Source organism: Mytilus galloprovincialis, chromosome 8 (genome assembly GCF_965363235.1).
Source record: "Mytilus galloprovincialis chromosome 8, xbMytGall1.hap1.1, whole genome shotgun sequence".
In the NCBI taxonomy this organism is placed as follows: Eukaryota; Metazoa; Mollusca; class Bivalvia; order Mytilida; family Mytilidae; genus Mytilus; species Mytilus galloprovincialis.
This window is the reverse complement of record NC_134845.1, coordinates 23,704,113-23,716,990: the sequence shown is the minus strand read 5'-3', so window position 1 is coordinate 23,716,990 and position 12,878 is coordinate 23,704,113. Positions and strand designations below refer to the sequence as shown.

General features: G+C 32.5%; 1 protein-coding gene across 2 annotated transcripts in view; it reads left to right on the top strand.

The window, feature by feature from the left end:
• The window catches only part of LOC143085363 (sodium- and chloride-dependent glycine transporter 2-like), a 50,603-nt gene that overhangs the window by 16,537 nt on the left and 21,188 nt on the right, over nt 1-12,878 (top strand). The window contains exons 1-3 of one of the 2 annotated variants that reach the window (XM_076261644.1): nt 3,541-3,630; nt 9,441-9,585; nt 10,511-10,642. In XM_076261644.1, the coding sequence (XP_076117759.1) occupies nt 3,622-3,630; nt 9,441-9,585; nt 10,511-10,642 (286 nt within the window). In that variant the 5' untranslated portion in view covers nt 3,541-3,621. Of the gene's footprint in view, nt 1-3,540; nt 3,631-9,440; nt 9,586-10,510; nt 10,643-12,878 lie in introns of those variants that run through there. The other variant, XM_076261643.1, reaches the window with a different exon arrangement.

The window sequence follows — 12,878 nt, the reverse complement described above, 5'->3', positions numbered from 1 at the left end:
AGGTATGTAGTCAGTGTGTTCTCGTCGCCTTTTAGAGGAGAAACGAATGACCTAAATATCGAAATGCATGTGACTATTAAAAGACATAGCTTATTTTGAATAATGGAATGGACTGCTGCGACCTTTCATCCTCTAATTCAAGAAACCTTAATACATCATTTGAAACCTTGATAGAGTAACAAAACTGTTTTAACAAGGTGTATTTTGGCACATCTAATGGTCATTGCGGGACATACTGTTTATAACCATTGTATTCCTCTTTGTTTAGCTATAGGCTATATACCTCTTGTTTCTCTGTTGGAACGCTTTTGAATGACGTATAAGGTGGCAATACACAGTAAGGAGTTTGGTTTCGTATTTTGGACCCAGTGGATATGAAAGTTTTAGTGCAATAAAATTCATTTTAGACAGCTGAGTACTAATTTAGCCTTCAAATACGGTAAATAAGAACATGGAGATTATTTTTTACATGTTTTATGGCCTAGTTACTGTTTGACTCTCCGTATTTTCATAGCTAGACTGGCATATAGGTCCGGAAATTAATGTAAACAAATGTTTACAAACGCTTTTTTTCCACACGAAGTATTTTGGCATTTACGTCCTCCGTAACCCCTCTAATGGTTAATGCGGGACATACTGTCTGTAACCATTTTATTCCTCTTTGTATAGCTATAGGCTGTATACATGTTTATCTCTTGTTTCTCTGTTGGTTCGCTTTTGAATGACGTATAAGGTACATGTACATGTAGCAATACGTTAGCTTTCGAATGAGTCATAAGGTATAATCTGTTATTAGGGGCTGAAGGGTCGCAGCAGTCCATTCCATTATTCAAAATATCCATTTCATTATTGAAAATTGGCTATTTCTTAATTTCACGCGTATTTTGGCATTTAAATCTCCGTAACCCCTCTAATGGTCATTGCGGCACAATCGACATGTTATAGCTATAATCAGAGGATTAAGAATAGCAAAGATCTTGTGAAAATAAAAAAGACAATGTTTAGTATTTTAATTTTTATATATGTTTTGGTATTCAGGTCGTCCATACATTTAACCAAGGAATTTCTGATAAAAGTTGTTAGGGAAAACCCACTAGGTTATCCCCCGAAACAAAATAAATAAATTAAAAAGATCCGGCATTATTTCACATAGTATTTTGATTTATTTCTTACAAAATTGTATATTAATTTGAAAATTAGTTAGATCATACGAAAATGACGAATTATGAAATACGGGATATAGTGTCACAGTCAAATAATATAATTACATTTCATGATTCACTTTTCAATTTGAATGCTGAAATTTAAAATATTTCATTTTTCGTTATTCAACATTTAACGTTGAATAGTGAATAATGAACTATTTCATTATTCATTATTGAATTTTGAATAATGGAAAATGAATAATGGACGTACTTAAGTTCAGTGCGGTATTTGTATGGATTATATGGAGAAAAACAGCATTATGTGATCAGAAGCTAATCTAAGTTATAGAATTGAAAACAAAATGCGAGAAGATAGCTCTAAGAAAATGCTTTGAGAATATCAATAGATACAATAGGGTCACCGTGCGTTTTTCTGCTAAAATTTAAGATGGCAAAAGTTCATGTAGATTCTTTCAAAAATGCACTATGTCCCCTAAAAATGCCAATTTAAAAACATTAAAAATTAAACAAATAAAATCTACGTTTTTAAAAATATTAATATTTATCAGTTGAATTTTGTTACAATGATTAAAAGTTAGACCTTAGGTTTTCTTGTTATTTACAATCCAAGATATAAGGTAAAAAAAAGCCCCCCCCCCCCCCCCCCAAAAAAAAAAAATGGTCAAAATCATCATCAATGGACATTATCTGTATTAAGGAGTCGATTAACGACTTCGATCATGTTGTCTCATTTGTAGAACTGATCTTACTTATAACCATTAAGGTTTTCTGTATCTATTATAATTTTCAAGATATTAGGCTTACAATTTGTCATTTTAGGGCAATTAATCCTATATTAAAATGGGAAATGAGTCCATGGAACACAGATAATGCCCCCGCTCGCATATTACTTTAGAAAGGGACATACCTTGATAACGACAAAAGTGACACTACCCACATTTGTACTTGATCTAACTTATACACAAGTTTCAAAAAAATTGCTTAAGGCCGTTAGTTTTCTCGTTTGAATTGTTTTACATTGTCATTTTGAGGCCTTTTATAGCTGACTATGCGGTATGGGCTTTGCTCATTGTTGAAGGCCGTACGGTGACCTATTGCTGTTAATTCCTGTGTCATTCAGTCTCATGTGGAGAGTTGTCTCATTGGCAATCATACCACATCTTCTTTTTTATATTAAGTTAAGAAACACAAACGATAAAGTCAGTATTTTCCCCGTTTATATAGCATGTATAGGGCATAAGAGGAAAAGTGAGGCCATACAAATTCATACTTGACCTGTGTTTTGTGGTATACTCATTGCGTATAAGCTTCATGCCATTTTTTTAAGGCAAACTGCAGTTAAAGAACGGATATAAAAAGTTCAGCAGTTTTTCCATTTCCAAACTCTAGAGCGGTAAAAGTGACTCCATCAAAATTCAAACTTGATCTGGAATGTGTGGTAATAAGCATTGCGTTTAAGTTCCATAACATTGGTTTGGGGCGAACTATAGTTAAAGAATGGAAACCAATTTCGGACGTCATCTGACAGTTTTGACAATTGGTAGAGCTCAACATCCTGCTGTTGTCAGATTTTCTCTCTTTTTAATGGTTTTCAAGACAAAACTTTAATTTTACCCCGTATGTTCTATTTCAGTCATGTTGGCCATCTTGGTTGGTAGGTGAGGTAATCAGACATATTTCTTTTTAAATAAGATACCCTAATGATGATTTTTCGAAGTTCAAAATAAAACCTGCAAAACTATACACGTTTTTATATCGGACATAAAGCAAAATCAGCGGACAAAAAGCAAAACGGACCAAAAGCAACGGACAAAAAGCAAAAGTGTCGGAAAAAAAGCAAAATTATCGGACAAAAAGCAAATCGGACAAAAAGCAACGGACAAAAAGCAAAAGTGTCGGACAAAAAGCAAAATTATCGCACAAAAAGCAAAACGGACAAAAAGCAAAAGTGTCGGACAAAAAGCAAAATTATCGGACAAAAAGCAAAAGCGGACAAAAAGCAAATTGCGGACAAAAAGCATCGTATCACCGTCTCTACCACAAACATCATAAATCTAGTAATAAAATGTGTATCGTCCAACTAAATAAATAATGATTTTAACAGAAGCCGAGTCGGACAGAACATGAAACATTAATATAAACATCAATTAAAAATTTCTAAATATTATTTATAAGAATTTAAACCTAAAAATGAGGAAAGAATCGGGTAAAAAATGTTACGCAATTCTAAAGACAAGTATGGTAACAAATAAAGGGAGATTATCTAATAAAACCTTTGTGAACGGTGAATTTTTCGAGGATCTGTGATTATTGCCTCACACCCTCAAAAAGACCAAATTTGACAACAACATTTATGAAAAAGCTTAAAGTTTTCCAATATTCCCTTGAGATCCTCTTTCTTGACAGCTTTTGTTGATTGTAGTGTTGAATTTGTATTTGTTATTGGCCACTTGTCATGTCAAACGTGAGTACAACTATAAAATTTAGTAGTTTCCATAGTTTACTTAAATGAAATTTTCAGTAAACTTAATGAAAGATAAATCTTGCGGCATTTGAATCTGATGCCTTTTTTATAGTTTTTAATTTGTTTAATCTTTATTATAATTTAATTAAATAATCAGTCTGTATCAACTTTTTTTCTCACAATAACAAAGTCACAGTATTAACAGTAAAATTATAAATGATCGTATTATATTTCGGAAATAAAGAGGAATTAAACTAAGACGGATTTAAGATTAAACCAAGGCCAATGAGTACACGCAATATTAATTACATAGTAATATATAACCTAGGCACATGTTTACCATGTTTGCTATGGGTTGTTTTTGTGTTGAACTTCTTTTGTTATCTTTTAAACCGTTTCGATACTCTTCAGTGCGTAATAAAGAATGAAGTTTATCGTGATATTATATACTTTCATTTAGTTTGTCCAATTGTTGATTTTAAAGAGTTGAAACCCCGCAATGCCCATATGTCCGTGTTAAGTCAAAAACATCTTATTGGGTGTTTTTTGTTTAATTTGGCGTTGATGGTAAATCTTTACCTTAGAGTGCGATACATTTTTCGATTCGTTGATAACTGAATGTTGATAACTAATGACATATTCCCCCGGTCCACATCTCTTTCTATCGATAGAGTTTTACATGTAGATGTAAACAAAGTACCGTGTAACATACTAAATTCAGTACAACACAAATCATAAATAAGGTCCATTGACATTGATACTGAAGGTACACATCAGTACAACACAAATCATAAATAAGGTCCATTGACATTGATACTGAAGGTACACATCAGTACAACACAGATCATAAATGAGGTCCATTGACATTGATACTGAAGGTACTTATCAGTACAACACAAATCATAAATGAGGTACATTGACAATTGATACTGAAGGTACACATCAGTACAACACAGATCATAAATAAGGTATATTGACATTGATACTGAAGGTACACATCAGTACAACACAGATCATAAATGAGGTCCATTGACATTGATACTGAAGGTACTTATCAGTACAACAGAAATCATAAATGAGGTACACTGACATTGATACTGAAGGTACACACCAGTACAACACAAATCATAAATGAGGTACACTGACATTGATACTGAAGGTACACACCAGTACAACACAAATCATAAATGAGGTACACTGACATTGATACTGAAGGTACACACCAGTACAACACAGATCATAAATGAGGTCCATTGACATTGATACTGAAGGTACTTATCAGTACAACAGAAATCATAAATGAAGTACATTGACATTGATACTGAAGGTACACATCAGTACAACACAGATCATAAATGATGTCCATTGACATTGATACTGAAGGTACACATCAGTACAACACAGATCATAAATGAGGTACATTGACAATTGATACTGAAGGTACACATCAGTACAGCACAAATCATAAATGAGGTACATTGACATTGATACTGAAGGTACACATCAGTACAACACAGATCATAAATGAGGTCCATTGACATTGATACTGAAGGTACTTATCAGTACAACACAAATCATAAATGAGGTACATTGACAATTGATACTGAAGGTACACATCAGTACAACACAGATCATAAATAAGGTATATTGACATTGATACTGAAGGTACACATCAGTACAACACAGATCATAAATAAGGTACATTGACAATTGATACTGAAGGTACACATCAGTACAGAACAAATCATAAATGAGGTACATTGACATTGATACTGAAGGTACACATCAGTACAACACAAATCATAAATGAGGTACATTGACATTGATACTGAAGGTACACATCAGTACAACACAGATCATCAATGAGGTGCATTGACATTGATACTGAAGGTACACATCAGTACAACACAGATCATCAATGAGGTGCATTGACATTGATACTGAAGGTACACATCAGTACAACACAGATCATCAATGAGGTACATTGACATTGATACTGAAGGTACACAGCAGTACAACACAAATCATAAATGAGGTACATTGACATTGATACTGAAGGTACACATCAGTACAACACAGATCATAAATGAGGTACATTGACATGATGCTTTTTTTGTAGACTTAACTCGTGTCTGGCGTTTTTTTATATCTACATACCTTTTTATATAAATTGGTTATTTTGAAAGTGTGTACAGGTATTCATAAACTTCTGAATTAAGAAATTCTTTGGCAAAACTAAGTTTCTCTGTATAATGTTTGAATTGATTTAAGTAAAATCAGGAAATCCTTAAAATTTGAGACGTTTTATGAGACCAAAACAAGTCTCTTCATAAGAGGTCCCAATCAATTGCGGGCATGCCACAGGTTTAACCGCATACAACATCTATACCATGAGTAAAGACAGCTTCAAATACGAGTTGAGAATATAAAGGCATTCATTTAGGAAACAAAATATAAAGATGTGATAGATAAAATAAATGCATCCAGAATTCCAGATTATAAAGCAAACTGAGTGCATAAATTTATATTGCGATAGGTTTGTGCAATTAGTAGAAATTAGGATTTGCCAATGGGTTATAATCGGAAAAAATATGTACATTTCCAAGTAATATATAAAATAGTCGAGCTTTAAAATAACTATTCAAATAGAAGCGGTAAATATATACGTTCAACTGGCTTCTTCTATTCACAGTCAATTATTTCAATTCAAAAGCAAACACAAATTCAGCAACAATCTTTTGGCGACCCGGCAGTCAGCGGTCTTAGGTTCATGTATTGCTTTTCTTTTTTTTAGAAAGCAACTTGTCTATAGATACTTTGTTTTATGTGTATTTCGTCATGGTTCTGTACCTTTCGTTAGTAAAACATCGAGAACATAGTTAACAATTTGTGAGAAATTTAAACTTATATCAAGATGACTCGATTGTTGCTCGAACTTTCTTTACTGTATTAGATGTATATAAAATGGCATTACAAAATTGATTATGCAGCCATCCAGACGTCAAATGTAAAGCAATTGCATGTTTGTGCGAGATGAAAACGTTACCACTCAATCAATTTTGAAATGAAGATCTTTTTGTGACTCCCCTTTGATTTTCCAAGATGCATCCATTACAGCTATTTTCATATTGCTTGTAGTTAAACCGTTTGGTTGGTTTGTTTGCTGTTTTAGTATAAATACATCTGTGCTCATTCTTAATTATAATGCCTAAGCAAACATAAATACAAACAAAGTAAGCAAGTAAGTATGAGCTGTATATTTGGACCGCAATCGTAAACTGCATTTTTTCCCGGTAGCAACCATTTGATTTTATCTGTTTTTTTTTTGTTTTTTTGTTTGTTTTTTTTTTTTTTTTTTTGGGGGGGGGGGGGATATTGATATAGTGATATCTTTGAAAAAAAGTTTGTGGCTGGTAAATGTGGAATACATTTTTTTCCCTCAAAAAAAGTAATAATCGAGTTAAAATTTACTTAGAGCTAAGTACTTCCTTTACTTGAAATGGCACAGATTTCTTTTTGGAAAAAAGAACTATATTAATGTTTTATTGAAGAAAATGAGTCATGATACGTCTAAAGTTCAGGGGGGGGGGTGCACCCAAACCCTCCTAGCAGGTTTGGATCATTACGTAAAAACATTTGTTTTTTATTGGCCCTGGAAGTAAATTACAAGCTACTTTGCTTGAAAAAAAAAATACAAGCTACTTTGCCTGGAAAGAATTACAAGTTACTTTGGTTCAATGTAAAAAAAAATTGTCTCTAAAAAAAATCAAAAGCCCCAACAACCCCTCCCCTTTTCCCCCACCAGAAAATTAAATGGTTGCTGCCTTAGCTGTCCAAGATGTATGTATCCAATGATGATGTGTCATAGGAAAGGATATATTTAATCCTACATATAGATCTGGGTCTGAACAAATTTTAAGAGAATATAGAATCGACTATAAAAGCAATAAATGCTAATATTTTTACGGAATTTATTGATATATTACCTCAGACTTTCACTCACAAAGTATGCATATATGATCAATCCTTCTGACTTCATAAATTATGTTTGAGAGTCGGCTAAATTACGACTCTTTATGATGAAAATTAATTAAAATCCTTCTGTGAAAATGCATAGTATAATACAACATAAATGAATCGCTCTACAGGGAAAATGAAAGTCTGTTATCATCAACAGTAAACATGAATCGCATCACAAAAACAACAAAGTGGAATTTGATTCAACATCAACAATCTGAACAACAAAATCTGTTTTAAGTCATACTACATTATAAATCATGTTAAAAGGTACTTTTATTTCTCAATTTTACATTTTTCTACAAATGAAACTTGCCTGCTTCTCTTAAAACTCTTGCACGCTCTGTTCGTGACTTATTCTTAATATTTATCTTTCTGTGTATCAATTTTACACCTGGATGGCTGTAGGCGCGATTAAAACCCGTCTGCATCAAATACATTTATCATGAATTTATAAATACATTTCATACTGTATATTATTTTTTATTTTATTAAAAAATCGTGAATTTGTCGTCTGTTTATTTATCATTCTACATAAGAAATTCATCAAGGATACAGTGAAAATGGCATTTCAGGACACTGATTTCTGTAATTCTTCGTCAATTTATCCCTTTCTGCACCCATTGAATGAAAAAAATTAATCAACGCGTGGTTCGTTTGTTCTCAGTTCTTCATTGGTTAAAATCCGATTATGACATCGAATTTTCTTGTTTTCCTCTGAATTTCCTATTGTGACAGCATGAAAAAAGGCGACCATCCCGGATGACGTCACATAGAAAGATCTTTTTGCAGATCAGTCGCAAAAAAGGAATAAGTTTGCCTGCGTATTGTTTGAAAATCATTAGCGAAACAGATTCCACCACCAAATCTCATGTAATACGATATTTATCAACTCTCGACAGTTAAATTTAAAATTTTTAAAACGCTCGGCGAGCCTCGCGTTTTAAATTCGAAAATTTAACTGTCTCGAGTGGATAAATATCGTATCACAATCGATGCAGTAGTAGAATCTATATGTATTGTTGATGTTACACGTAGAAGCCCTAAAAGTATGACGCTTAATTGAATTCATATTGTAAAGTAAGACCGGGTATTATTGCGTTTTGCTGTCGGATGGGAAAGTTAATATAGACAAATGTATGTATTTGAGATTCATTAACTAAAGTTAATTCTTTGATGAGAACATTCGCTTACCTAAATTTTATAATTAATAAACCTTTCAAATAAACTTATCATAGACCACTGATTTAAAAAGAAAATACGCAGGACGCGTGTTTCGTCTCCAAAAAAATGTCACCAGTGGCGCACAACTCAAAATAGTTAAAAAGGCCAATGACCTATAGTTGTTAATATCTGTGTCATATTGGTCTCTTGTGAAGAGTTGTCTCATTGGCAATCATACCACATCTTTTTTTTATATATACAAATAAAGTTAGAAGTTAAACATTGAGGACCCCGAAATCTGAAAGGTTTTGCCATATACAACTAGAGTGGAAAATCCGTGGTATTTCAAAATATAACTATAGATATCTTACATTTAATTTAATATAATTATATCCATATAAACAATGATAATTAATGTCAACACCGAAGTACAGACTACTGGGATGGTAATACCCTCGACGAAGTGAAAGCTAAACCGGCAGTGGTATTTTCTCAGCAGTGGTTTTGAATAAATTTATCATAGATAACAGGATTATACTTTTCTACGCAAGACGCACCACGTTTCGTCAACACTATTGTTTTACATGCTATTACTTGTATTCTAATACTGTTGATTATATTTTAAAAAGATAAAAGAAAAAGCATCACAAAAACAGAATGAGGGCCGAGAGAATTGGTCTGGACGCCTTGATTTTATCCTGTCCTGTATAGGGTATTCAGTAGGAATAGGCAACATATGGAGGTTTCCATATCTATGTTATAAAAATGGTGGAGGTAGGTTAACAATTATAAAGCTTTCGTATATTGTTTGTAATGATATCAATCATTCCAATTTGCACTGTTTCAATTGGTTATTGCTCGCCTTCAAATTCAAGGAATGAATAGAATTGTTTGGTCGCATTGTGAGATCAAAAACAATTTCTTGTCAAATTTTGATAAAAATATACCTGTATCAAGTAAAAACAGTTTATAAGAGGGTGTGTCATATTCTTTCAGATGCATTTGTTCATTCCGAGGCGAACATTAATGGCACCATTTTTCTGTTTAAGCTGAAAAGAGGCAAATATCAATACTGAATGAAATGTTCGGTTTGCAGAGTCAGGGGTGAAATAAAATACTTACCCCATTCAAAAATGAAAATTAATAGTGAATATCATCAACGTAATGTTCATAGCACGAATCCAAATGTTTGTTCCACTCACTCGTTTACTCACAATAACTGATTGATAGCTTGATATTTGTTAAATTAATGCCCAGTTGCAAATTTTCCAACGCGTATTCAGGTGGAGAACATATTACCGATGCATCAAATAAATGTAGGTACGTTCTAAAAATGGGTCGACCGAGATTAAGAGCAGAACATGACAGGACTGTTAAATAGTTTTTTGGTGGGGTTCGTGTTGTTTATTCTTTAGTTTTCTGTGTTGTGTCGTGTGTGCTGTTTTTTGTTTGTCCTTTTCATTTTTAGCCATGGCGTTGTCAGTTTGTTTTAGAATTATGAGTTTGACTGTCCCTTTGGTATCTTTCGTCCCTCTTTTAAATAAAATAGAAATTCATCGTTAGATTATACAGTTATAGAAACGAATCAACCCTTAAATGTTGTTTGCATTTGTATAATAAAGTAATCGGATTATTTCTGTTTTTTTTTTACCATTTGTTGATAGAACGCCGACTTATTTAATTATCTATCTATTTACAGGCGCCTTCTTAATTCCCTACCTGTTATTCATGGTCGTAGGAGCTGTTCCTATATTTTTCCTAGAATATGCGATTGCCCAGTTCTCTAGTAGCAGTACACTTGCAGTTTGGAAAATATGTCCACTGATGAAAGGTAAGTTGATTATTTTTATGCTCCATTTATGGGCATAATGTTTTCTGGTCTATGCATCCGTTCGTCCGTCTGTTCGTCCCGCTTCAGGTTAAAGTTTTTGGTCGAGGTAGTTTTTGATGAAGTTGAAGTAAGTCCAATCAACTTGAAACTTAGTAAACATGTTCCCTATGATATGACCTTTCTAATTTTAATGCTAAATTAGAGATTTTATCCTATTTTCACGGTCCACTGAAAATAGAAAATGATAGTGTGGATGGGGCATCCGTGTACTGGGGACACATTCTTGTTTATATATCTTCTGGGTTTTTTTCCGTTTCCGTTGGTATTTTTTGTTACCATAATTCTTATATTGTAATTTGCAACTTCAACGGTGGGGACAAATTCATGATTAATTTATGCCTTAAAATATAGACAAAAATATGAACTGTTCTTTACTTTTTTTCATTTTGCCCAAATACGCCTTCATACCTTTTTTACAGTCACTTCTACGGAATTGACTGATGCAATTTTTCATAGTCTGCTTGATTGATTGCTTTACTGATTGGTTAATTTGTGTTTATGGACCACCGACCTCTGGCACGAAAACTGTCAAATTAAGATTGGAGTCTAACTTTCAACGTGGAGTTAACCCACAACCTCATTGTTGAGATGCTAGTGATGCAGTTACTGTACTTAGATCACTCAACCACCGAGATTCTAAAATAGATATAAGAAGATGTGGTATGAGTGCCAATGAGACAACTATCCATCCAAGTCACTATTTGTAGAAGAAACCCTGTTATAAGTAATAAGTCTATTTGACAGTTTGCTTTTAGAGAAAAGGTTTATGAAAAAAAAAATAGAATTTCCTGACATTTTAAAATATTTATGTGGTTCAGTATATACACTGTTGTAAGTACTCAGATTTGTCCAACCATACCCATATATTTTTATATTTGTTTATCTTAATTTTAAACTGATGCTGAAGAAATTGACTTTCATGATTTGTCATCACTAAATAAGACCATGTTCTCTTTTTTTTGTCCCCTTTTTAAACTATTTTCATTTATTACTGTCTGTTATTCTAGATGTCGATGAAAGGGGCACTAGCTACGAGATATATAAAAAATATAATTTACTATTATTTTTCCTCAATCATTAATGAAATAAAAATAGTGAAATAATTATTCGCTCTAAGTAGCCAGCATGGTTCAATTTTGTCAAAATAAGCTAAAACACATTGATTATGAATTATTCACTTGCAATCCGTATTCATGTGAATTTTAACCCCTTAGCTTGAGATGGATAACACGTGAATTATATGTGTAAAGTTATTAAAAGGAAAATAATGTCAACATTAAATGTAAAGCAAAGGTAAATGATATGATTGACTGATTCGATCCACGAAAAAAATCATTCTTATAAAGGTAAAAACGATAATAAACATTTATTTTTTATCTATAATATAACGTTAAACAGACCTAGAAAATCCAACAGCACGAGTTTGCTTAATCTATTTATATCTATGTTTATGTTTACATCGCTTATATGGTAATCGGATGACTTTAGAGGTCAACTCGGTGGTTAATTAGATTACGTATAGACTGAAATACACACGAAACGAAGCTTCGTATTTTCATGCCCTGTTTATTGTTTATTTTAGACTTTTAATAGTTTAGATAAATGTTCTACATTGTTATAAATAAAATTTGAGAATTTGATTAAAATCAGTGAACATGTATTTGACAGCTAGTTTAACTTGCTATATCTCATTTATAACTGTAATTCTAGGTTTTGGTTACGGCCCACCACTACTTATTTCAGCAGTATTCTTTGTAAACCGTGATTTAACTTGTTATATCTCATATATAACTAATTCTAGGTGTTGGTTACGGCCCAGCACTACTTATTTCAGCAATACTCTGTGTATACCGTTATTTAAGTTGTTGTATCGCATTTATAACTGTTAGTCTATGCGTTGGTTACGGAGCACTACTTATTTCAGCAATATTCTGTGTAAACCGTGATTTAACTTGTTATATCTTATTTATAACTTTATTTCTAGGTTTTGGTTACAAAGCACTTCTTGTTTCAGTAATATTCTGTGTATACCGTCATTTAACTTGTTGTATCGCATTTATAACTGTTAGTCTATGCGTTGGTTACGGAGCACTACTTATTTCAGCAATATTCTGTGTAAATCTTTTTTTTTTAACTTTTTATATCTTATTTTTAACTATAATTTAGATATTGGTTT